The 25372-nt window shown below is 42.3% G+C and overlaps 1 protein-coding gene across 1 annotated transcript in view; it reads right to left on the bottom strand.

Annotated features, from left to right (window-relative positions):
• LOC310987406 (F-actin-capping protein subunit alpha-2) overlaps positions 1-25372 on the bottom strand; it is a 34968-nt gene that overhangs the window by 5735 nt on the left and 3861 nt on the right. Inside the window, exons 2-5 of the mRNA XM_083973628.1 lie at positions 9015-9078; positions 6173-6224; positions 5238-5301; positions 466-672 (exon numbers count right to left, since the gene is read on the bottom strand). Coding sequence (XP_083829754.1) covers positions 466-672; positions 5238-5301; positions 6173-6224; positions 9015-9078 — 387 coding nt within the window. The remainder of the gene's footprint in view (positions 1-465; positions 673-5237; positions 5302-6172; positions 6225-9014; positions 9079-25372) is intronic.

Consider the following 25372-nt stretch of genomic DNA (forward strand, 5'->3'; position numbering starts at 1 on the left):
TATTATCTCATAGTGTGGTGAATGTGCAGGTCACAACTTGTCCACCAGAGCGTTTTGGAGTTGTTGGATTGTGTATTTGATGAGTTTGATGAGGGAAACCAAGAAATCCCATGAGCCTCCGTAGCGTAGCTCTGAGCAGCTCACGGCTCTGCTCCGCCGTTCTAAAAATAGCTTGCACCGACAATTAAAGGTAATGAACCAACTCCTAAAACTATAGGGATTATGGCAGTGGGCCAATTTGCCAAAATGTTGAACTATCCCTTTAATATTGGACCTTATTTGACACAAATGAGGTTTAGATGATGCAGCAAACAGCTTTTTACTCCAAACAACCAGGTTTCATTCATCAACTTCCAAAGAGAAGACTGAGGAGGAACTGCACCGCAACTTGTTTGATATTTGTGAAAAAAAAGTTCTGACCAACTACAGTGGACGACACAATTTAAATGTTGTGGTGTGACGTACGGTGCAGACTCCGTTGGGATAGTGCTCCTTGACGTAGGCCCTGACGGCCGAGTCCACAGCGCCCCTCCAGCCCTCCAGGGAGCCGTCGACGTCGTGGGGCCGCGGGTCGCTGGCCTCCTTCCTCAGGTGGTCGAACTTGAAGGACATCTTGTTCTTGGGGTCCAGGACTCGGCCGTTCCCGAGGTCTCCATGCTCTGTGATTAAGACCTGGAGAAGACAAGGAGAGGAGGAGAGAAGAGAAGAGGAGGAATCAAGAGGTCGGAGAGGAAAATAAAGAAATGGAAAGAAAACACACATGGAGCAGATAAACAGATAATAGGAAACAGGGGGATTCTTGTGACAGTGGAGCCGAGATGTAAATTAAAATGATGCAACGAGTCAACGACAGAGGCTTCAGTCTGAACTTTCCATCTGCTGCCTTCCACCTCGACACTCGGCTCAGCCTGCTGGGTATAAGACCGGGGAGGTTCAACCCCGTCAAGTGGGAACAGAGCGACATGATGACATCATTACATAAGACGCTGCAATCATTGCCACCGCCACCGCCATCGTCTTCAACCTTCACACAGACACAATGACGTGTGTGTGTGATCTTTGTTTCCTGAGGAGTCGGGAGGAGACTGAACCAGCGCCGGGACCGACCTTATCCTCTCTCTCTCTGTTGCTTTTTATTCCCACGAGGCTGCGACACCCGACTCGACAATAATACAAACTGAGGAGCTGGTTATCGTGTTTCTCTTATTGTCTCGTCTTGCTGCCGTTTGAACATTTGTACAGAGTTAACCGCGGCCTGTTGAACTGTTGAGCCGTCAGACTTTTTAAACCCCTCCAACGCTGCACTTAATGATCTATTTATAACAGGACAACCCTCCATGGAGACTCCACATCCTGGTTTTTAACTTCTGTATTTTCTGTGTGGAACAAACTGCCAAATAATGAATCATGATTGGGTTATAACATACAAAACTTTATGAAATACTCAATATTACACACATATTCACAAACTTAATGTTTTTCATTCATGCTTGTTTGTGCATAGGTTTATCAGACACTTTTCAATTTTTTAAACATTTTTTCATCTGATTTTCATTCATATTCAACTAGGCACACTGACAATCTTAATTTACCCTCCTATCGAACATCTGGTCATCAACTTAATATCACATTTAGAGTCGACCTCACTTGTCTCTGAGGTCAACATTATCTTTTACATCCAATAGGAAGTTATTGAAGGAACATCTTATCATGTGTTAACCTTTAATGTCATTATCTTTAATGTAATCTATATTATGTATCGATATTTTCTTTTATGTTGTTTATGTTTATAGTTTTCTGATGTTTGTACATATATAGATAAAGAAAACTAAACTAAAACTAAACTTCTACATCCTATTATGTTCATATGTTATTCTGAAAAGGAAGCACCAGCCTTGGACCCTTGTAGCACCAGCCGGTCTCACTGTGTCAGCTGGTAGTAACACGTTCGAGTCCCAGCTGCTTAGAGATTCATGTGATGCGGCGGATTCTCCTGATTCATTATTAATAGGAGACCAGAGTGCTGAATGAGGAGGGAGGAGGGGGGTTGTGGAGAGCAAAGGGAAAGATGGCAGATTCTCACCAAGAGATGAGTTACTATCATCTACCGTGTTTCCTCAAACAGTGAGCTGGGTTTTTTATTTCAGGGATGCAAACGGGTCAGGACCAAAAAAGAGAGGAATTGTCTGGCGGGGGGGGGTAACAATATCACAGAAAAGTCTATTTCCAGTAGTTCAACCCCAACCAAGTATTGAGTGCATATAGATGGACAGTTTTCAGAAGGCCAACATTTCTAGATTAAAAATGCTTTAAAAAAAAATAAAAACCATTGCAATATTTCAATTTTGGAGATACTGATTTTTAGGTCTTCACTGAATGTTAGTCATAATTATTACTATTAAAATAAACTGAAGAAATAAAGACATGGGATTTAACATCCCATTCAGTGTGTAATGGACATATAGGCCTATATAATGTGTTAGTTTCACTTTAATTGAACACATTCTACATCGCGGAGGCGACGTCTCTCCTTCACCATAGAAACGGGGCAGAGCTCCGTGGGAGACACCTGCCTGACACAGCAACGGACATGCACGGGGGGAAACGGCGGCGCCGTCGCACCGAATGCACGCGGATACGCGCCGCTTTGGGTAACGAGCGCGCACGTCGCGTCTACATTAGAGGTGAATAGGTAGGCTGTTACCAGTGTAATCAGAGACAACCATGAATGAGTTGTCGCACACACTGAGGTGAGCAGCAGCAGAGCGGCCGCACCGTGACCGCGGTCCGCTCCAGCTGCCTGGTGTCCGCATTGCGCACCACGCGTCTTTTCAGTCACTTGTCCAAGTTCTCCTTTACTGTTTTTTTTTTTTCGAGACAACACTCATTCTCTCTCTCTCTTTTACCGGCGGTGTCAGCTGATGTGCACATCTGCAGCAACCCAAACAAATGCACATGTTACTGTTGACTGGCTCTATTCCAGCCACATGATTGGTTCGGCGCGGTGGAAATGGGGCTTTCGGGGGATCTGGTGACGGTGGAGGATCTGGGACTGATTGACTGTGGACCACCACCAGTCTGATCAGGTCCATCACAGCACAGCAGCTGCAGCACTGCCCCGCTGTCACATGACGCATAACAGCGCAATCTGTTTACATTAAACCGACATCAGGAGAATAATGAGAATTATGATTTTAAAAATATATATTTGTTTCGAATTTTGGCCCCTGGATCCTGATTTTTTTGGGCGCATTCTTGGTAAAAAAAAAAAAAATCCTCTAAAAAAAAGACAGTTGGGATGCATAATGTGTCTCATAACAGTATACTGTGCGTCACGTTATCGTCCCCCCCCTTCTGTACTGAGCTGGCCGGTACTGGGTAGGCTATAGCGTCCTGCTGATCACCGAGCTGAGGCACCGGCCGGTCTGAGCTGCGTTCATGTGCCGACTTTAAAACTCTCCAGTCAGTGACCTGGTGGCGGCTGTTTTGGTCGTCAGCATTTTATCCACGCAGCGACCGTCCACGGCTTAGTGGTGTTTTATTCTAGGGGTCGGTGGCGGCTGTGAGACAGCAGCGGCTCCACGGTGAGAGGGGGGGGGGGAGGCAGCTTCTGCTCACCTGACTCTGTGCAGCTTCTTCATTAAATCCAAACAAACAGTCCGACACAGCGACGCGCTGCTCAGTCTCTGTAGCTCATCAGCCCGGAACTCGCCTCATGGACCAGAAGCGACGGTGGCGTTTGGCCTCAGTGTCTCGGACTTCCAGAGCAGCTACAGCAGCGTTGTGACCTCAACCATGGTTGGTGAGAGCAGAAATGTTGTTGTAGGCCTGTGCATATTCTCATTTGTCCAGGTCATAGTATTTCAAAGGAGGTTAAATCGAAAGCAACTGGACTTATACTGAGTCTCCAGACCAGATAGTTGAACCAGTCCCAGCCTGGTCAGATGCTACATGAACTGATGAAGCCTCTTGGATGAGAGGTGAAACGTCTTCCTAGACAAATAACTAAGTCCAGTTGAACCTCCTTTGAAAAAAAAAAAAAGTTGTTGGCGGGCTCGTGAATTTTTTTTGAAACGAGTGAAAAGGAGCGATAAATCGCATATCTCGCGTATCTCGCGTTTGGTTGCGCGTAAAAGCTCGCGCGAAAAAAAAGCGTTCCTCGTGTTTGTGTGGGAAGCCCCTGTGGGTCTTCCCACCAAACACGATGAAATAGACGAAGACGCGAGGGTCCCGTCGCCATAAAAGAATCGCGTGTATTGCGTCGCAAAAAAAAAAGTCGCGTATACCGCGTCTCGCGCCTAATCGCGTCTTTGCATCACGGCCTTTTACACCGCGGACGTAACGAATAAACGGTGACGGTGTGAACGAACAACATAGAACAGGACCAGACGTGGCGTTGTTTCCTCTTTTCACCGACAGCTCCACTCTCCCTTACTTACACTAACTACTGTTATTGTTGAGGCCAGAGAATTGTGGGATTTGTAGTTTTGGACCAATCGCAGGTTGTGCTCTTTCTTTTTTGTGATTTTCCCGGTTCACACATGTCTTTTTTTTTTAGGGGCAAATGCGAGTGAAATGCTCGCCCATGGTGGGCATAAGAAAATTTAAGACCTGTCTAAAATTATTTAAGACTTGAACACAATAATTCAACAAATTTAAGACATTTTAAGGCCTAAAAGTGTGTAATGGACATACGTATAGCCTATATAATGTGTTAGTTTCACTTTAATTGAACACATTCTACATCACGGAGGCGACGTCTCTCCTTCACCTCTGAAACGGGGCAGAGCTCCGTGGGAGACACCTGTCTGACACAGTAATGTACGTACCGACTGCACGCGGATACGCGCCGCTTTGGGTAACTAGCGCGCACGTCGCGCGTCAACATTGGAGGTCGGCAGTTATCAGTATGATCAGAAACCATGAATGAGTTCGCCTCAGTTTCACGTGATTGTCACTGTCAGCCTGTTAGAAAAACATTTTACTGACCCCAGCTGAGACGCTGAGACCCCCCCCCCCCCCCTCAAAACAAAAACTCTTCGGATCTGAATGATTCACACAAGTCACCTAATTGGTCATGAAAAAAGCGAGTTTCGCTTTTCGGCGCGCTGTTTGCATCCCTCAGCTGCTCAGGATCACCGGCCCTTATACTGAGGCTGTTATTTCTTATTCCCAGCTCTTAATTAAATAAAATACGGCTAATAATTGAGGAATTTCTGTGATCCGCTACAACTCACCTGTTCTTCGTAGCCCTCGACTTTCACCGGGGTAAACTGGTCCAAGTTGTACTGTGCAAATGCACTGCAAAGACAGGCAAGAACAGTTAGTCACGCTTTGTTCACGCTATTTGGAAACGAAAAAATACAAAAAAAAAAAGTCTAATCCAGTGGTTCTCAAACTTTTTTACATCAAGGACTCTTAAACTGACACAAATTAGACCATGGACCCCCCCATTGGACAACATTTTGAAACAAACACCAGAAATACACAAACATTTGTTCTGAACGACAGAGTATAAGGGCCACATTGAGAAAAAAACAAACGCAAACTTTGAGAATAAAGTCGTAAATTTACGAGAATAAAGTCATAAATTTACGAGAATAAAGTTGTGAATTTACGAGAATAAAATCGTACATTTACGAGAATAAAGTCATACATTTCCTACGAGAAAAAAGTCATAACATTACGAGAATAAAGTGGTAAATTTACAAGTATAAAGTCATAAATTTACGACTTTATTCTCGAAGTTTGTGATTTTTTTATTTCTCAATGTGGCCCTAATACTCTGTCGTAGTTCTGAGACTGAATAACATAACTTTTTTAGTCAATGTGCGTTCAGATTACTGCCAATGGTGTGAATTTTTGGAAATAATTCAAGAAAGTTCTGGAAAAAATGTAATATTTCTGGAAAAAAAAAAGTTGAGGACCCCCTTTAACCCTCTCGAGGACTTTGAGAACCACTCCCCCCCACTGAGGACCTTTGATGTGGAGTGAAGCCGTAGTCGGTCTCTCACTACCCTTGAGTTTTCATTATTTGCAGCATTACAGGGATCTAACACCCAGCTGTGCTGAGACTCACTGTAGCGCTGCACTTTCTTTCTTTTTTGCCAAAAAATGAGATGACATTTTAATTTGAAGAGCTGGAAACAGGACGAGAGGAGGGAAGACTTACTGCGCTGCACCTTCCCTGAGAAGATTGTCATTGTTGAGCAGCAATCGCACATCTGAGGAGAAAAAAGAGTGAGATTAGAGAAGAGAGAGGAGGAAAGAGGAGGAGGGAGGAGGAGAGACAGAGGAGGACAGGTACCGCAGATTAACACCACACACACACACACACACACACACACAAAAGACAAAAGCTGCCTGCAGTCAATCTTTGCAGCATTTATGTCAGAGGAGTGAAGCCGACACGGTAAATTAGCTCCGTGGAAACGGCTCTAAAGTCACACTGAGATGAAAGAGGGCAAAGAGGCAACAGGGGATTGTGTTATAGTGTGTTACAGTGTGTGTGTGTGTGTGTGTACGTGTTATAGTGTGTGTTATAGTGTGTGTGTGTGTGGCTGTCAGGCTGTGATAAGAGGCAGACAGACGAACCCCCCGGCGCTCCTCTTAGGTGACAACATTTATCGAGGCAGGACGAGGCTGCAACAAAAGCTAAAACACTCTCACACACGCGCACACACACACACACACGGTCTCTAGGGGCGCTGCTCTGACATTGCAGGTGTCAACACTTTCTGCTGCAGCTTCAGTTTGTTCACACTGTTCCTAATATTTCGTCATTTCGCTGCGTTACGTCTCTTAAAGGGATAGTTCAACATTTTTGGCAAACTGGCCCATTGCCATAATCCCTATAGTCATAGCAGTAGGTTCGTTGTTACTTTTAATTGTCGGTGCAAGCTATTTTTAGAACGGCGGAGCAGAGCCGTGAGCTGCTCAGAGCTACGCTACGGAGGCTCATGGGATTTCTTGGTTTCCCTCATCAAACTCATCAAATACACAATCCAACAACTCCAAAACACTCTGGTGGACAAGTTGTGACCTGCACATTCACCACGCTATGAGATAATAACAGAACGTTACCAGACAGAGTTGTTTTAGAGGTTAATTCATGCAAAACCACTGATGCACGTTGCCTTCAGGGACAGTTTTTCAGCAAGCAGTCTCTGTATTTACCTCTAAAACAACTCTGTCTGGTAACGTTCTGTTATTATCTCATAGCGTGGTGAATGTGCAGGTCACAACTTGTCCACCAGAGTGTTTTGGAGTTGTTGGATTGTGTATTTGATGAGTTTGATGAGGGAAACCAAGATCTAAAAACAGCTTGCACCGACAATTAAAGGTAACGAACCTACTGCTATGACTAAAGGGGTTATGGCAATGGGCCAATTCGCCAAAATGTTGAACTATCCCTTTAAATTGTATTTCATCCCAGAGAAAAAGAGAAGTAGAGGAGAAGAAGTGGGATCAGACTTCTCCTTCCGTCGTGTCGCCGTGTGTTAGAAACTATTTCCATACGCCCACCCACACACACACACACACACACACACACACACACACACACACACACACACACACACACACACACACACACACACACACACACACACACACACACACACACACACACACACACACACACACACACACACACACACACACACACACACACAAATAAACTTTCTCTTCAAACTGCCAAGAGCCGCTGAAACAGAAAAAGCAAATCACTTGACAATGAGCCCACGCCGCCGTCGCCTGATGCGTCATGAAAACAAGCAGCAGATCTAGTTTGTAAACAACCGGTGGAATAAATATTTATCAGATATTATTATTAATATAAATCACAAGTTCCTGGCGGCTCAGAACAAGGAGGAAACTTTGGCTGGTTTTTATAGCTTTAATATTTACTACTGCTTTTATTCCTCTGTAGGTGTGATCACAGTAACTATACAGTCACTTCTTCCTACTCCTTTTTCAAATTACTGTTTAACTCCTTGTGTATATTTTATTTACTATTTTTTCTTATTCCTCTGTCTGTTTGTTTATTACCTGCCAAGACACTGCGGATGGAAATTAGCAGGCTTGCTAACATTTGTAATACACTGATGTTCATTAATGTGTATTGTCCCTTGCAATTAAATAAATCAATAAATGAACTTGTGCATAATATCATGATTTGATTATTATGTTTTTAGTTTTTTATCTATATTTTTTTTCATTTTAGACACATACATTCATTCATTCATTCAGTGAGCTATGAAAACTGAAGTTGACAAGTAAAACACAGATTATTAATAAAGATCTGTGTTCATGTTAAAGTAAAATAATTTTCTTTTTCTTTGATGAAAGGTCAGATGTGTCACAGATGTGTTGCTACGGAGATGCCCTGGACAACGAATCATACTCAAGAAGGATTTTTTTTTTTTTTAAAGGGACATTTGGGACAAGATCCAACTTTAGGATCTACTAGTTTTTTTTAAAGTGAAAATGAAAAACTTAAAATGAGCAGTTACACTGAAATAATGTTTGAAATGTGTATTTTGTGCCTCCTGCAGCACTTATTTCAGCCAATATTAGCTTAGTGGAAATATAAAGGATATAAAGTAGTGTATTTATATTTACCATGAATCACAAAACTTTATTTAAACCTAAGTCAATTCAATTTTGACTTGTCCGGCTTCTTTCATCCATCTTTCACTGTTTGTTTTGATGTCATATATACTAGTGTGTGTTAACAGGACTATTATTACATAATGAAACAGAGCAGTGACCTAACATCCATTCATAGAAATGCGCTCCAGACAAAAAGCTCATTGAGATTCAAACTGCGTCCTCAACACTTTTAATGTGCTGTGATGAATCAGCGACTCACATTATCAGGTTGTGTCGCACTGTTAAAATCAAATCACACATTTTTATTATACAAACTGAGCCAAGAAAAGCAACAACACACACACACACACACACAACCCCAGGAGGAGGAGGAGGAGGAGGAGGAGGAGAAGACGACTCACCGTTGAAAACCTCGTTGAACTCTCCTGGTGGGGCGTGGATGACGAAGTTGGCTGCTATGCGTACCTGCACACAAACACACAAAGTGCACGTTAAGAAACCACACAACACAACAAAAACACACGACTGTGCAATATCTGAGACTGCAGATCAATAACATGTCAGATATATCAATATTATTTATTAACAGCCGCTCCTCTCTCCATCCATCCATCTCACTCAGACCATGTTAATAGGAAGATTAAACATCTGCATCTGTCACAACAACGGCCACAAAGTTCAATTCCCAACAAAAAAACATTTATTAAATCACATTAATACTGCAGCAGCTGTTCAGGTGCAGGAGTATTTTCATTTCCTGCTTCTTTGTAAATCTACTCAACACTGCATTTACGGGAGAAATGTTTTTAAATTTGTACATTTATCTTTTGCAAAACAGCAAAGCACTGCAAAAAGCTGCATCCCATGAGGAATTTGTGTTTATTTATGAGTCTAAATCTATAACTTTGCCTTGTTTATTAATTATTTAAAAGAATAAAGAGACATTTTTCTTCTTTTTAAGAACTTTAAATCTACTTTAAATTTGATCTATTTTCTTTTCTTCTACTTTTTTTATTCTTCTTTGCTCTGAGCTTTTAACTGTTTAACGTTGACCTTTTTTTTTTAATTTTCAAAAAAAAATGTTTGTTTTTATGCCGTTTGATGCTGTTTTTTTTAAATGTTTTGTCTTTATGTAAAGCACATTGAATGCGCTATATAATTTAAGATGCCTTGCCGCCTTGATTATAACTCAGCAGTCTGTTATTCTGACTTCTGTCTCATACCTAAAAGTTAGAAAAAGTGTTGAATTCAGGTTAAAAAATAATAAAAAATAAAAAATAATCTGAGTGGACTGGCACAGTTATATTTAAATAATGTGAAATATATGTAGGCTACACATATTGGGTTATGGGATGCTTTTACCTACTTCAACATCCTTTTTTTGACAGGAATGGTTCACTTGTGATTTATTTTTACACTATTGCATTGATAATTTTACATTTTTTTAAGGATCTGTTCACTTCCCACAGCTTTTACTGCTCTGAGGTTTGAACCTGCTCCAGTGTTGCGTTCAATGCCCCAATTCTAATGCCTGAAATTCACTGTAACACTGATTAATACTATACATTTATCTATATGTAGTGTCTGTGCTGTGGCCAACAGGGGGGGTGATGCGCCTGTGTCAGTGGTTCGGAGGGCGGAGTGAGACGTTCACTGTCTCTCACTCATTTTTCCCTCTTCCTCACTTCACTTCTGCACCACACACACACACATCGACACACACACACACACACACACACAACACTTCCTGTTTCCAGGTCACATGTCAAACTGACAGCGAGACGACGGCCCCTCCCCTCCCTCCCCCGCGTGGTTTACAACCATATATGGACATAAAAATGTGCTGAGGACTAACACACACACACACACACTCACACTCACACACACACACACACACACACACACACACACACACACACTCTCTCTCTCTCTCTTCCTTCTACCTCTGTGTCTCTCTACCTCTCTCTATCACAGCCCCCCCCTCTCCTCTCGATCTCACAAGCTGGTGATCGGCGTTCAGATGCATGAGTGTGTGTGTTTGTATGTTTAAGTGTGTGTGTGTGTGTGTGTGTGTCCCGTGGGCCCCTATTAGCAGTGTGTGTATACAAGAGCTGCAGATTGATTCCCGCTAATGAGCGACGCACACACACACAGGGAGGAAACGTGTGTGTGAGTGTATGAATGTAACGTTGAGATCAAAGTTTATCTGCATTAATCTAATATTTTGTCATCATGAGATCACCATGACCCACTTAAAGCCGATTGTGTGTGTGTGTCTGTGTGTGTGTGTTTGTTGTGGCCTGAATCCCAGTGGGACACGCGAAGAGCATCTCCCAACAAGTTCACCAGCTTCATAAAACCCCCCAAAAAAAGTCTCAGATGTGACGTCCTGGGTTTTTATTCAGATGTTTCTCAGAGGGATCAGATATTTATTAAAGTTAAATCCTTGTGGGAACTCATTTCAAACCTGTAAAGTCCAGTTTTCTCATGATATTAAACCAAACTGTAGCTAATAGGAGGCTTTCTGCAGGTTTCACCAACTCAGATTTAAGACTTTTTAAGACCAGGGTTTCTACAGGTACCAGCAAATCTAATTTAATGCTTTTTAATGTCATTTCAAACATTTTTAATGCATTTAAACTGCAAATACTATACGTGTGCGTACGTATACCTATATACACATACACCCAATTACTTGGTTCCGCATTAAGAATATCGGGATAAAAGGTTTTTTGTTTTTTTTTACTTTTTAATGCTTCTGGGAATCAAATTTAATGTTTTTTTAATGCCATTCAAGGCCTTAATTTTAATGACTTTAAATGCTTTTAAATGACCCGTGGAAACCCTGAAGACCTTTTTAAGACCATTACGAATGAAATGTAAGACCTACGTATATCATGACAAACAAAAAACGTACAAAAGAAATGCAGAGTCACAAAATTACTTGCAAAGTAAATTGGCAACAATAAGTCGTGTTGGGCTCCTTTGTAGTTGTAAATACATTCAATAAAGCACAATGAAGTGTCGCAGGAGCATTTTATTGAGCATTTGAGAAAATTAAGATCTGTCTAAAGTTATTTAAGACTTGAACACAATACTTAAGTGAATTTAAGACTTTTTAGGGCCTAAATGTTTGATTTTCAAATATTAGACTTTTTAAGACCCCTTGGAAACCCTGTAATACCTGCTCCATGCATACAGCTACATCTAGTAAAAGTTTGCTTCTATTTTGGGTCTGTAACCTCGTTTAAATATTTAGAGCTGAAACATTTTTCAACCGCCTCCAGAAATGAAATGATTGATTGGTTGGTTTGACCTTACGCGTCCATTTATAAACGTGTAGGTGTAAAACGACGAAACACAAACTGACCTCACCAAACTCGCCTGGAATAGTTGAAACATCTGACACCAACCTGAACTCTGTCCAGATCTGGTTTCAATAAAGTCTATTAATAGAGTCCGAGTTGAGCCGACCCGCTGTAACGGTCTGATAATAATCAGCAATAACAACATTACACTGGATTTTCTGCATCTTCGTTCTCGTCCTGTCCTTCCACTGTAATACAATAGTTGTAATGGTATAGCCATGAATCCAGTTTGTCCTATTCTAAAAAGGGGGTGGCTTTTTACCCAGCATGCCTTTGGGCAGGAGCCAAGCTGCTACACCCTATATTACAGGGTGGACACGTTTCAGAAAGACAAACACAGTCACACCTGCAGGAAATTTTAGTTTCCAGTTGACCGGCGCTCAGACAGACAGACAGCGGGTCGGTCAGTCAGTGGGGGAAAACAACAACAAAAAAAAAACGTGACGGGAATAAAAAAAAATTTAAAAAAAGTCTAGACAAACAACTGAAAACACACAGAGACAGAAATACACCGAACACTTAAACACAGCTGACGACACGAGGCTTTAATTCCTCTGTGAAGTTGCAGAATGAGCCTGAAGCTGCAGGACTGGACCGAGATACAGCCACAGCATCAGCATCGTGTTTTAAAACTGTTTTAAAGTGCACACAGAGAGCAGTGCATTGTGGGTTCAGATGAATCACTGACAGAGATATATAATATACTCCATTAGTGGATTATTATGAGTAAAGGCAGGGGCTGTTAAAAGCTAGTTAAAGCAGGGTAATACTTCCTCTTCCTCTAAGTAGTGTACACGAAACCAGTTCCACTAATGCAAACAGACCGAGACTGAATCCTGCTCTGACAACACAGGAATCAACCAACTTTACATCTGAATATTATCTACATTTTGACTTATTTCCATGCGAAATCTGGTCAAGTCTTGATAAAAACGTATTCCTGGGTTATTTAAATGCTCAATAAATCAACCACTGTTTGATTATAATAATAAACTTCATTCATACAGCACCTTTTTTTAACCAGGTTACAAAGTGCTGTACAGATAAATAAATAAAGATACAAGGAGAAAACTGTGCTAACACCTGATCGAATTAAGATAAAACGGCACGGTGGCACAGTGGTTAGCACTGTTGCCTCACAGCAAGAAGGTCCTGGGTTCGAATCCCCGGCCGCCCAGGTCCTTTCTGTGTGGAGTTTGCATGTTCTCCCCGTGTCTGCGTGGGTTTCCTCCGGGTGCTCCGGTTTCCCCCACCACTAAAAACATGCCAGCTAGCCTGATCCTCCAGTCAGCGCCCCTGACCAAAGGCACTGGCTCATAATCTGGAGTTGGTCCCCGGGCGCCGCACCGTGGCTGCCCACTGCTCCTCAGGGATGGGTTAAATGCAGAGAAAGAATTTCACTGTACTAGCTGTATATGTGACCAATAAAGTACCTTTACCTTAAAACAAAAGTAAGTGGTCAGATCCTGTATTAAACCTGAAATACAAGCCAACAATATAAAATATGTGCACTACTTGCCTAAGGAGTTTTAAAAAGAGTTATTAAATTAAAGAGTCAGCTAACCTGATTGGGAATTAAGTCATATTATGTCAACTATGTCACAGCTAGAGGTAAATACCACTTTACTCTGATCCAGCCAATGTTAGCATGGATGGACGACTATACGGTAATAACTAGGGTTGCAACTAACGATTATTTCCATTATCGATTAATCTGTTGATTATTTAAACGATTAATCGATGAGTTGTTTGGTCAATAAAATGTTGAAAAATGTCAATCATTGTTTCTCAAACCACAAGACGACGTCCTCAAATGTTTTTGTTTTGTCTACAACCAAAGAGAGACTCAGTTTATTGTCATAAAGCAGCTCGGTGTCAAACCCAAATACATTGTGGCCCAAAATTTTAAAATTGGTACGAGTCGAGGGCCGGACTGGTTCAATGATTACTGAGAATTTATTGAAATGACCTTATTGCACATATTGAACCTGAATCTAACAAAAGCCTGTAAGTTGTTGCATATAAAACAACAAAAAACAGTTGCATTCATATGGCTCTGTCTACAGCTTCCCATAGGCGTTTCTAATTAGAGATGCACATGATTAACCGTTAACAGATAACGAGAACTTTGACCGATTAATATTATTTTATTAGCTCCTTATGTCGTCAATTTATGGAGGCCGCTAGTGCAGAAAGAAGGTCAGACGACAAAGTTACAGGTGATGCACGTCTGCGTTTGCTCTACCTGTAACAACGAAGCTGCTATAAAAAAAAAAGTAACAAAGAAACCAGAAATATTCACATTTAAGAAGCTGAAATCAGAGAATTTAGACTTTTTTTTTCTTAAAAACTACTCAAACCGATTATTCGAGGATAAAAAATAGTTGACGATTAAGTTAATAATTGATTATTGTGCGAACAATCGATTAATTGTTGCGGCTCTACTAATAGCCTAACACTCATCCCGCTTTGTACGTTAACAAATTACTTTATCAGACTAGTATTTCTGGTGCCGACTAGCAAAAGGTATCATTTACTAATTGCACACTGTTTGTTTGATGTTGACTGTGTTTGTATTGGTTTGTTTTTAGAGGCACCTGTTGGAGATCATCTAAAATAAAGAGTCAATAAAGAGTCTCCTCTACTCTATTCACACATCCCAGATTTACAGTGATGCTTTTTCGGGGTTTTCTTCCTGTTAACTTGAACTATTCTGGACTAAAGGAACTGAATCTTACTTGAGCGTTGAAATGCAAAGACGGTGCAGCAAGTGGCAAAACCACAAAGCTATTATTGCACAGTCTGCATCTTGCACTATGTCACCACCAGCTTCCTACCATGAAGAAAATCTAAACAGAAAAACAAATCTACACCCTCTCCTTCTGGTCGGTGTCTGAGGAACACCAGCCAGTCAGCAGAGTATAGACCCAACGTCAACAGAGACATTACAACTCCTGTGCAGCCAGGAGGTAATTACTGTTGTGAGTGTTAAAGCTCCGAGGTTAAATGAAGCCTCCGCGGTGGAAGTGAGTTACGCTGGGACCGAGGCCACTGGGACGCTGCACAGCTCTGAGACCCAGTTCTTAGCCTTGAGTACCGACGGCCCCGTGATGCACCAAGGGGCCGAGCTCCAGCTCAAGAGTCTCTGCAGGGAGCCGTGTTAACTAACTGAAGGAAGTCCTGCCGGATACAAAGAAAAAAAACTCTGATTTCTATCAGCTAAACATGGATTTGGATTAGAAACACCGACCCCAACCTTTAGATCAATGCACTAGAATCAAGTCCTGATCTGTTATTGGCCATAAAACTATGTGGAAATAAAAAAAAAATAGAAGAAGCTCCACTCTGTCTTTGCATTTCTGTCACTTTGGATAAAACCTGACCCATTTATAATAATGGGAAAATCTAAAGAAGTTAAAAACCAGCACAATGACACTTTCTAGCTTCTGGATTTATCATTGCAAAGAAACTTATTGAATTGGTTTTGTAATATTGAAGCTGCAGCTTTGGGAACTGGTGGAAAATGGAAACTCTCCATCTAAAAGAGGAGGTTGCAGATTTCGAGAAAAGTTTGGTAGAGTTTGATTTCTCTTCTCCTGGTACATTCCTGGATGAGGTTAATTGGTTTTTGGGAGTTTTTGGTTCATTATTTAGGCAGCAACAAGACTGATACGTCTGTTTTACTGTTAATGTAGCACACTTGTGTTGCCATATTGTCTCTGCTCTTATATCTATCACACTTCTGTTCTTTTATTGTACCTTGAATGACCTCAGATGTTTACTTTCTGAATGTCATGTTGGTTTTATTAACTTTTTGTTTGATTTAGATGTTTGTTTTTCCCTCTCTGCCACATGTCTGATTATATATAGGAAGCACTGAACAACCCATTTTGATTAGTAGTGAAGTTGAGGCTTAATAATTATTTTAAAATATTCAAAACTAGGGGTCAAACAAATTATTATTCAGCATTTTTATGATAATCTGTAACAGCAGTTATTTTCATAACCGATTTTAAAATTCAATCTTTTTAATGTATTTACTTTAAAAACTTGCTCCTTTGGCTCTGAATTGTGTTGGAGTTTGTGTTATTCTACAAAAATTGAAGGTCTTGTTATCAAAAAACAGACAGTGTACTGTATTCAGTCTAATCCCGGGTGTGTTATTCTAAATTTTGACTGCAAAATTTTCAGCTTCTAAATATCGGCAATTGCTTTTCTTGATTACTAACAGTGGCGGCTGGTGGTCAAATTAGTTGGGTGGGCTAATAAATAGATTATACCCATTAAATGGTTAACACAGCTAAAAGTTAGGGTTATCCCATCTCACAAAAGTATAGCAACTAACTAGGCCTACACACTGCATTAAGTAAGGGTCTAGTCCAAAAAAACAAAACAAAAAAACTTCACCTGGTTATCTCACACATACACACACAGTCTCTCTCTCTCTCTCTCTCTCTCTCTCTCTCTCTCTCTCTCTCTCTCTCTCTCTCTCTCTCTCTCTCTCTCTCTCTCTCTCTCTCTCTCTCTCACGCACGCACACGTACGCACGCACGCACACACACACAAACACACACGCACGCACGCACGCGCACACACACGACGATATTGCTCAATTAAAAAAAAAAAAGACGATATGCAGCTCATATCGACGGCCTTTCTGGTCTGTTATCGCCATGTCATGGTGCTCCTGGTGAGTTTAGAAACTAGATTCTCCACTTCGTTCATGTTAGCAAAGACAGTTTAGAGCAGTAAAGTAATGCTACCTGTGATGCTAGCGCCTAGCGCTGCTGTTTCTGTCTTCTCCCTCCCACAACAACACAACTTTTCCTCCGGTTCCTGTCATTGGTCTGAAAACAGCGGTGTTGGGCTAAATGAAATTAGCCCCAATGGCAAGTGAACCAAGGGGGCGGGACATGACGCCTGTCAATCACTGACCCTGCGTCAGCCCGCTGCTGATTGGTCAGAACCGCTCGGCCTGTGGGCTGAATGAAATTAGCCCCAACAGTCGGTCAATGGCGAGGGCGGGACATGGCACCTGTCAATCATCCACAGTCGGAAAATGAATGAGAGCAGACTCGGTGAGCTCGGGCTGATTAAAATTAGCCCATTTAGAGATATCCTGTGTTTTTCTTGAAACTATTTAATATTGTTGCCAGTTCCGATTTTACTAAGACTTAGAACAATCTTTTGTATGTTAGAGAATATAATATAGGCTATATATAATATTTTTTCCTCATCTTTTGTTGTGTAATGCAGGGAGGGCTTAGCCCCACTAGCCCATTGATACCAGCCGTCACTGATTACTAATATTCGTTATTGGCATCGGCCCTGAAGAAACCTCATGGGTTGATCCCTATTTGAAGCATAGCTGTACAGAGACGATTAGCTGATCGAGTCTATAGAGCTCCGGGAGCTGACGTCACGGTGACGTCACGCAGCCCCGAAACTGACAGCGACGCCATTTTGGCAGGAATCAGCAGATTTTCGTAGCGTAGATACAGTGGAGAGCCCGGTGCGGAATGAGAATAACAAAGCGATTTTCTCCGAGCCCATACAAGTTTTACATGTATAACTTTGTCAGCATGTAGTATGACCTAACAGAACTGCTGAACATATTGAGGATACGTCTTACTTTGACCGAGTTACGTTCAAGAACCAGCCGTTTTCAGTGACAGAAAAAATTCACTCCGGCGTAATTTTTTCGATCGATCAGCTGTGTTTACCGTTTCAGGTATCATAGTTATAATGGCTAGACGGATAAATTAGTCCTCAAACACACCCTAAAGCTTGACATGTCAGGGTTTTTCAGTATAGAAGCAACTAGGTTTAAGTGTCGGGAGTCACTGTGGGGAGTCAGCTGTCCCTCATCCCTCTGCACATTGACAATGAGCCTGTCTGTCACTCTGTCGGTACCGCGATCACACTGTGTGTGTTACAGGATTAATTAAAACACACAACGTAACGTAAACAATGTGACTGTACATGTAGTTAGTGCGGGAGGAGGGCAGACGTGGATCGGTGGACCAGGAGAACAGCTGCATAACATTTAGGCAGTAAAATGGAAGATTTTAAGCCGTCTGTTCACATGATCTCACTTTAATTCCAACACATTGGACTTAATATATATAAAAACTAAATAGATTAAATATGACCGACCCTTATAATGCCCCCGGGGTGCTTTTCAAAAGTATCTCCGGCCGCCGGCGGACGTCCGACCTGCAGTATGCGGACACAGCTAGGCTACCTGATCAACTTTGCATCGCCCTGCTCTAAAAGCATACAAAAGCCTGGATGGTTACACATAGACGCAGTCTGGCTTTGTGGTGAACATCCAGCTGTGGAATCTACCAACATAACCTGCTGTATCCTCACTAGAAGGGTAAGTGTCGTATCATCCCAGTTAATGCAGTGTAGCATGGCTAACGTTAGCTCGTAGCTGTCCGGGGTGCTGTCGGGGTGCCGGCCGGGAGCTCTCCCCGGTGCTGATCAGCCCGCGGCGGATGCGGCGGTGCGCTGCGACCGGCTTTGGGTCAGCTTGGAAAGGCTGGAGGCGAAGGAGACTCACATCTTATGTGTTTGCCTCTTTCTTTTCTTTTTGTCACCGTCTTTCCTGCTTGTGTCATTTTGTGGAGCACAAAGAGCATAAAGCTGGCTTTGGTATGCTTGTAGAGTAGTTGATCAGGTAGCTGTGTCCAGATACTGCAGGTCTAGGACGTCCTGTTAGGCAAAAATATTTTTGAAAAGCACCCCGGGGGCATTATAAGGGTCGGTAATATTTAATCCATTTAGTTTTTTTAATATTAAGTCCAATGTGTTGGAATTAAAGAGAGATCATGTGAACTCAGACGGCTTCGGCGCTTACAGTCAATGCTTCCGCACTGGTCAGTTTCCTGCCAAAATGGCCGCTCGAACGCTGGAGGTCACGTGGGGTCCGGAGCTCTATTGGAGCTGGTTATTGTTAACGAATTAATGGTTTAAGGGTTGGGGTTATTCAGCCAAACGCTCTTTTAAAATCCACCTTCTCAGATGTCAAAGAGGAGAACAGGATCAAAGCGACAGCGACTAATTATATCTGACGGTTCCCGCTGTGTGTGTGTGTGTTTATGTGTGTGTGTGTGATCTGAATACGTCTCAATCACAGGCGTCGTCATCTCGGACAAAGTCTTTCTTTTTTTTTTATTTATCTCACACCGTCGATTATTCCTTTATCTTTCTACGGATTCTCTGGAGTCTGATCGTGGAGCTGGATATATAATAATATTAAAGGGATAGTTCACCCAAAATTGAAATTTCACTCATTATCTACTCACCCTCATGTGGACTAAGGGCTGGGAGAAGTTTCAGAGTCCTCCGTGGCTTCTCTGAGTTACAGGGGGTCTCGGCGTAGCAGTGCATGTCCATATAACGGTTGCAAATGGATACCAACTGTCTTCGTAACAAAAAGACACACCAAAAAACATCCAAATACCTCCATGCTGCTCATATGTAATGTCCGTCTTGTATTGAAGCCCCGAAATGCGAAATTGTCCCAAAAAAAATTAAATAAGTCTATATTTCAAGCTTGTTTGCAGCGGAAGCTCCTCTTCCCGGTTCGTCAAATTTGGACAAACCGGGAATACGAGCAGCATGGAGGTATTAGGATGTTTTTTGGTGTGTCTTTTTGTTACGAAGACAGTTGGTATCCATTTGCAACCGTTATATGGACATGCACTGCTACGCCGAGACCCCCTGTAACTCAGAGAAGCCACGGAGGACTCTGAAACTTCTCCCAGCCCTTAGTCCACATGAGGGTGAGTAGATAATGGGTGAAATTTCAATTTTGGGTGAACTATCCCTTTAACACATGTACACAAAGACCGTGGGACATAGTCGCCCCCTCCCTCCCCCCTGTAGTGGGGGCTCCTCTCGTCTTTGTGCCCCCGTGGCCTAGACACCAGCTGGTCTCTTTTCAACCAGCTCACTGTATATTCATCCTCATATTACCCAGCAGCCCCCCCCCCCCCCCCCCCCCCCCCCTCCTCCTCCCGCTGCACTGTCCACGACACCCTCTCAGGGAATGAGCTCCATTTATTTTATTTTTCTTCTTAATCCCCCCCGAAAAAAAAGCGACACCCGCTGACACCGAAACCACGACGCTCGTCCAGAACTCCTGGCATCCAAATCGCCTTATCATGCCAATCCAGATCCATGGAAATAAAGATGGGAGCACACACACACACACACACACACACACACACAAAAACACAGCAGGAATAAACTGAGGCAATATTTTGTCCCGTGGGCATTTTAAGCTGCATCATCTACCCCCCCCCCCCCCCACCCCTCCATCGACTTTGATCCTCTTCTCTGGCATGCCTCCCACTTCGGTATCCTAGATAGATAAAGAGTAGAGAGTGGAGAGGGAGAGGGTGAAACGCTCCACCAGGGACTGGGCCGAGTTTAGAGGAGAAACCAGGCAGATGTGGGTGAAGGTAGGTGCAGTGGTTCATGAATATTGAGTCCACAGCGGGACGCCGGGCAGCCATTGGCTCCTCGCTGGACAAGTGTTTCTCTGCTCATGTAAATCAGGAAGAGCCGGAGGAGGAGGAGGAGGAGGAGGAGGAGGAGAAAGAAGAGGAGGTGGTGGAGCATTGGCTGCCGCTGTGTCTCAATTCAGGAGCTTCATCCTTCTGAGGACACATCTGAAGCCCGATTATGTCACAGTGACGTGACAACAACAAGGTTTGTCCCAATAGAAATGAAACGCCTTGTTGTTTACAACTACTTCTGGGTAGAAAACCAGCACGTAATATGAATGAAAACAGTAGTAACGAACAAGAGTTTAATTAAAGGGACAACGAGGAGTTTCTCCATCGGCAGAACGAAAAATTCCGCATAATCATATTAATGTGGATGAATCTCCGCTACCCACACTTGTTAATGGGCCCATTTTTGATAAATATGTCGTTTTGTCTCTATCGTTATTTTGTTATTATTAGTGGTGGCGGAAATGCTGGTCGAGCCGACCAGCGTTTCTTTACTTTCGGTTTTGCGGCGAGTCATGAGAATAACGCAGCCGAATCGCCGTTTATGGTCGGAACTACGACGGTATGTGATCGTCTTCGAACCTCTGACTTTAATTCTTGATGAATGAAAACATGAGTCTGTCTTGCGCCGGTCAAAGAATTTCACGGTGCGCGGAGGCTCATAAATGTAGTGTGAAAACGCTTCGCTTTTCCAAAACTCCTCGTTGTCCCTTTAAGCCCCAGCATGTAACTTATTTGGCTTTTTATTAGCTAAAATCAAATATTGCTTTCATAAATATGTATTTCACTTTAGTGGAATCACAGCTGCATGCAAATGAAAGCTTTCTCGTACCTTAGAATGAGTTGTTACAAGTCGTTACAAATACATATGTGGGCGACGCACCGAACCACGGTAACCACGGAAACTCAGCGGAGCTGTCGGCTCGGCCTGTTAAAACTGTCACCACTGTGTAGTGTGAGGAAGGACGGAGGCACTGGTGTTGCATTCAGGTGCAGTCAGGCAGACGGCCGTCGGCAAACCATCGTCATTTTACTCCGCGAGAGAAAAAGACGGTAAAACGTGGGTCAGGTAAACAATACGACATCGCCATGACAACATATTGTCACGCCTGTATTGTTTTGCCTCGTGCTGGCGGACCACTTGTTTACATAGAGGCTTGTTTATCCTGTTACATGCAGCGTCTGTTGTCTGTCTGACGTCTGCCCGATTTCACGTGAATGCAACATCAAGAATACGTTCCGATATGCAACCGCACCGCTAGATGGGGGGAATTCCTACATATTATACCTTTAAATTCTGTCTTGGAGGCCGTTGCCTTTCGTAGACCGTGTAAGCTGCTTCCTCCAAAGTATCCAAAGTACAGAGTAACGACTTTCTAATGTTTCTTGTGTTCTTCAGGTTGACATCTGCTCTACCACTTCTGCACAATCTACAAACCATAACGTTCAGTGATACATGATAATTGCCGGCCCAATAGGGGAAAATAACGACGTCACACGGATAAGTCTGATAATGAAATGTTAATCAATTACTAGAGTCATTAATAATTAGCAATCATTGCCTTGATTTTGCTTGTTTTCAGTCCGTCAGCTGATTTGAAACAATAATAAATGTTGGTTTTTGAAGAGTCATAACTGTTCTTCCTTTTGTTGGGATTACAACAGTAGTAATGTCATTTTATTAAGAAAGTTAAATGAATCTTAACTGACTACATCTCAAATGTTCTGCGAAGTAGGAAGTTATTGGTTATTGGTGGAGAAACAAAAGTTATCGTGCATCCCTAATAAAGTTTCATTTCTACCATCACATCCAGGCCTGTGCAGGCGGACACCAGTCTGAGGTCATCTCAGTCCACCATTAATACGACTTTATGGAAACCAGAGGCTTAAAAGTTCCTTGGCAATTCATCACCTTTATTTCCTGCACAGACATTTCTATATGTTGATTTATAGGCTCAGATTTCTATTGAACGAATAAATTCAATTTTAATATTTTAATATTTTCGGGATGTATCTATATCAGATTACGCTTCAGTTGATGATAAATTTGTAGAAAGTTGAAGCCACTGAAGGTGAAAAAGTGAACGAGCTCGGCTGCTGCCAGAGCTCCAAAACTTTTGGCCGGCATCAAACCGGTGACCTTGCCCATTGGCTGGACGGACTCTCTCCGCTCTCGCAGCATAAATACTGAATAACGCTGCCTTGTCAACTTCCAATGAGCTCATTTTGTCACCTTCAGCTCACCCACCCCCCCTCTGATGACTTATCTTTACACTGCGCTGGTACAAGTAGTGTCACTTTACCCCGAGCAGCCAGCTATGCAATATATGGAATAGCGTTGGCTTGCGTTACAGCCTGCAGTATGCAGACGCCACCGTGTAAAGCCACCGGCCTTTACAAATTAACATCTATCACTTTTATAGGAAACTCCTGGGTCAAACTGTGTGCAAACTAGTTTATGGCTTCGTTTTGAAACAGAATAAAGAGTGATTCAAAAGTCTAAGTCTCTATGCAGAGGCTCAGGCTTGTACAGTTTAGGCCCCTGAAGACATTAAAAACTCAAAAACAAAAAACCCCATGCATAGTTCTTTCCTCATGTCCAGATTTCTGAGGCTGCTGCAGCTGCAGGCACGTACAGACAGGACTCCTCTGTGTTCGCATTCTTCAGTTAAAGGGAGATACAACCAAGTTTCAGCACCCAAATTACTCCTATGGTCTAGGTCGGACAGTTTTTCACCGGCTGAGCTGAGCCGAGCAGTAAAATGAGGAATGGTTCAATTTCACCATTATTGTTAAAGAGGATTACACTTTATCTGCAGGTTCTTTATGTCCTTTCTCACTCAAGACTGAAATAAAAACTACTCAGGCTGTAAACTGTGAGAAAAAAGGGGAGTAGAGATGTATTTTATGTCTCTTTCTGTGGATACTATAGCTAAAGGTGGATTTTATATTTCAACCACCCTGATCTTTGCACAGCCTTTAAATATCTAGACAGGCTTAGGTCTTATATATGGGGTTTAGTGGATGTTTCTACCCATAATGCCTCACTCTACTGTGCTGCTAACTGAGCACACACACATGTTAAGATGGGGATCAAACCACTGCACCCATATTGAAACACTCCACTGGTTTCACAGTCTGTTTAGCAACGGCGCTGTCAACATGTGTTGCAGCATCAAACTGCACAGCTGGTTGTTTTCTTCCTGTCATGTATCGACTGTTTGATCAAACATGCACAATCACAGAAAAGATCCTGCTTCAAAACAACCACCGAGAACAACCGTGTAAAGACAATGGACCAATTAAAGGGTGCGTTTATGTCGTCATAGGGAGATGCTCTTTGAAACTGGTTGTATATTAGGGCTGTCAATCTTCCCTAATGCATTTTATGTTAAATATTCAAATTTTTTATGTTTTTTTAGCTCATTATATACACCTATACCAGCTTATTATTATGTCCCAGCATCCACTAAAGGGCATTCACACCAAATCTGTTATGTAACATTTGCAACACACTTAAGTTTTACCAACTCAATATAAAACTTCAAGAAGGGAAATCGAAATATTATAAGTAGTGGAGCAATGGATCGCAGTTGATCCGTGGATCGGCACGCAAGTTATCCGTGGATCGATCGATTAAAAAAAAAAAAAGAAGGAAGTGTGGGAACGCGTAGGCGCACCGCAGCAGCCAAATAAACGGGCAATTAAAAAAACAAAATTGTTTGTTTTATCAACATGTTTACTACCCCAATCGCGCATTTGTACAACGTCATGTTTTCATTTTTAAAATAATTTGAATTCTGTTTGAATAGTGAAGTTGGTTCTCACAGCACTACTACTCACTTCTATAATAAAACTTGTAGCTCAATAAAAACAGATTTTCGACATATAGCAACATATGTTAAGCTTTCTAATTTAAAGGGACAACGAGGAGTTTTGGAAAAGCGAAGCGTTTTCACACTACATTTATGAGCCTCCGCGCACCGTGTAATTCTTTGACCGCCGCAAGACGGACTCATGTTTTCATTCATCAAGAATTAAAGTCAGAGGTTCGAAGACGATCACATACCGTCGTAGTTCCGACCATAGACGGAGATTCGGCTGCGTTATTCTCATGACTCGCCACGAAACCGAAAGTAAAGAAACGCCGGTCAGCTCGACCAGCATTTCCACCACCACTAATAATAACAAAATAACCATAGAGACAAAACGATATATTTATTGAAAATGGGCCCATTAACAAGTGTGGGTAACGTAGATTCATCCACATTAACGTGAGGCTTTTTTATAACCAAATAGAAACTCCTGGTTGTCCCTTTAACTATACGGATATCAGCATGTGGTTGAAGGATATGTGCTAGCTCTTCCTGACCCAACCTGCCAGTGCAGAGCCAAAATCATGATGTTACAGTCTATTTCAAGGATCTACTGAATGGTAAAAAAAAAAAAAATCAAAAACGCTGATGTTAACTTTATGGTGAGATTCCAGCTAACCAACACACTGACTGATCCCATCACTTCCCCTCTCGTACATATATATATATAAACCTTTCGCACGACTTTCAGCATCTGCATGGCCAGACTGAACAGAAACTCTCTCTCTCTCTCTGTGAAACAGGAACTACAGCTTCTTTAAAACACACAACTGCACCATCACAAAAGGTTACCAGACATTTGTTCCAGGCCGTTTCCTTTCATAATAAACAATTAAGTTGACAAGTTAAAAAGTGCTTTGTTTTCCCCAGGTTCTCAGGTACAGACAAGAGCAGTGACAGTAAACGCTCTGAGTAATGATGAGAGTTTCCTGTTGTAACCGTGCGGTCTCTCTCTGCTGTAATCAGGAAGCTGGCAGACGAGTGCCCGCAT

This window comes from Trachurus trachurus (genome assembly GCF_905171665.1).
Source record: "Trachurus trachurus genome assembly, chromosome: 6".
In the NCBI taxonomy this organism is placed as follows: Eukaryota; Metazoa; Chordata; class Actinopteri; order Carangiformes; family Carangidae; genus Trachurus; species Trachurus trachurus.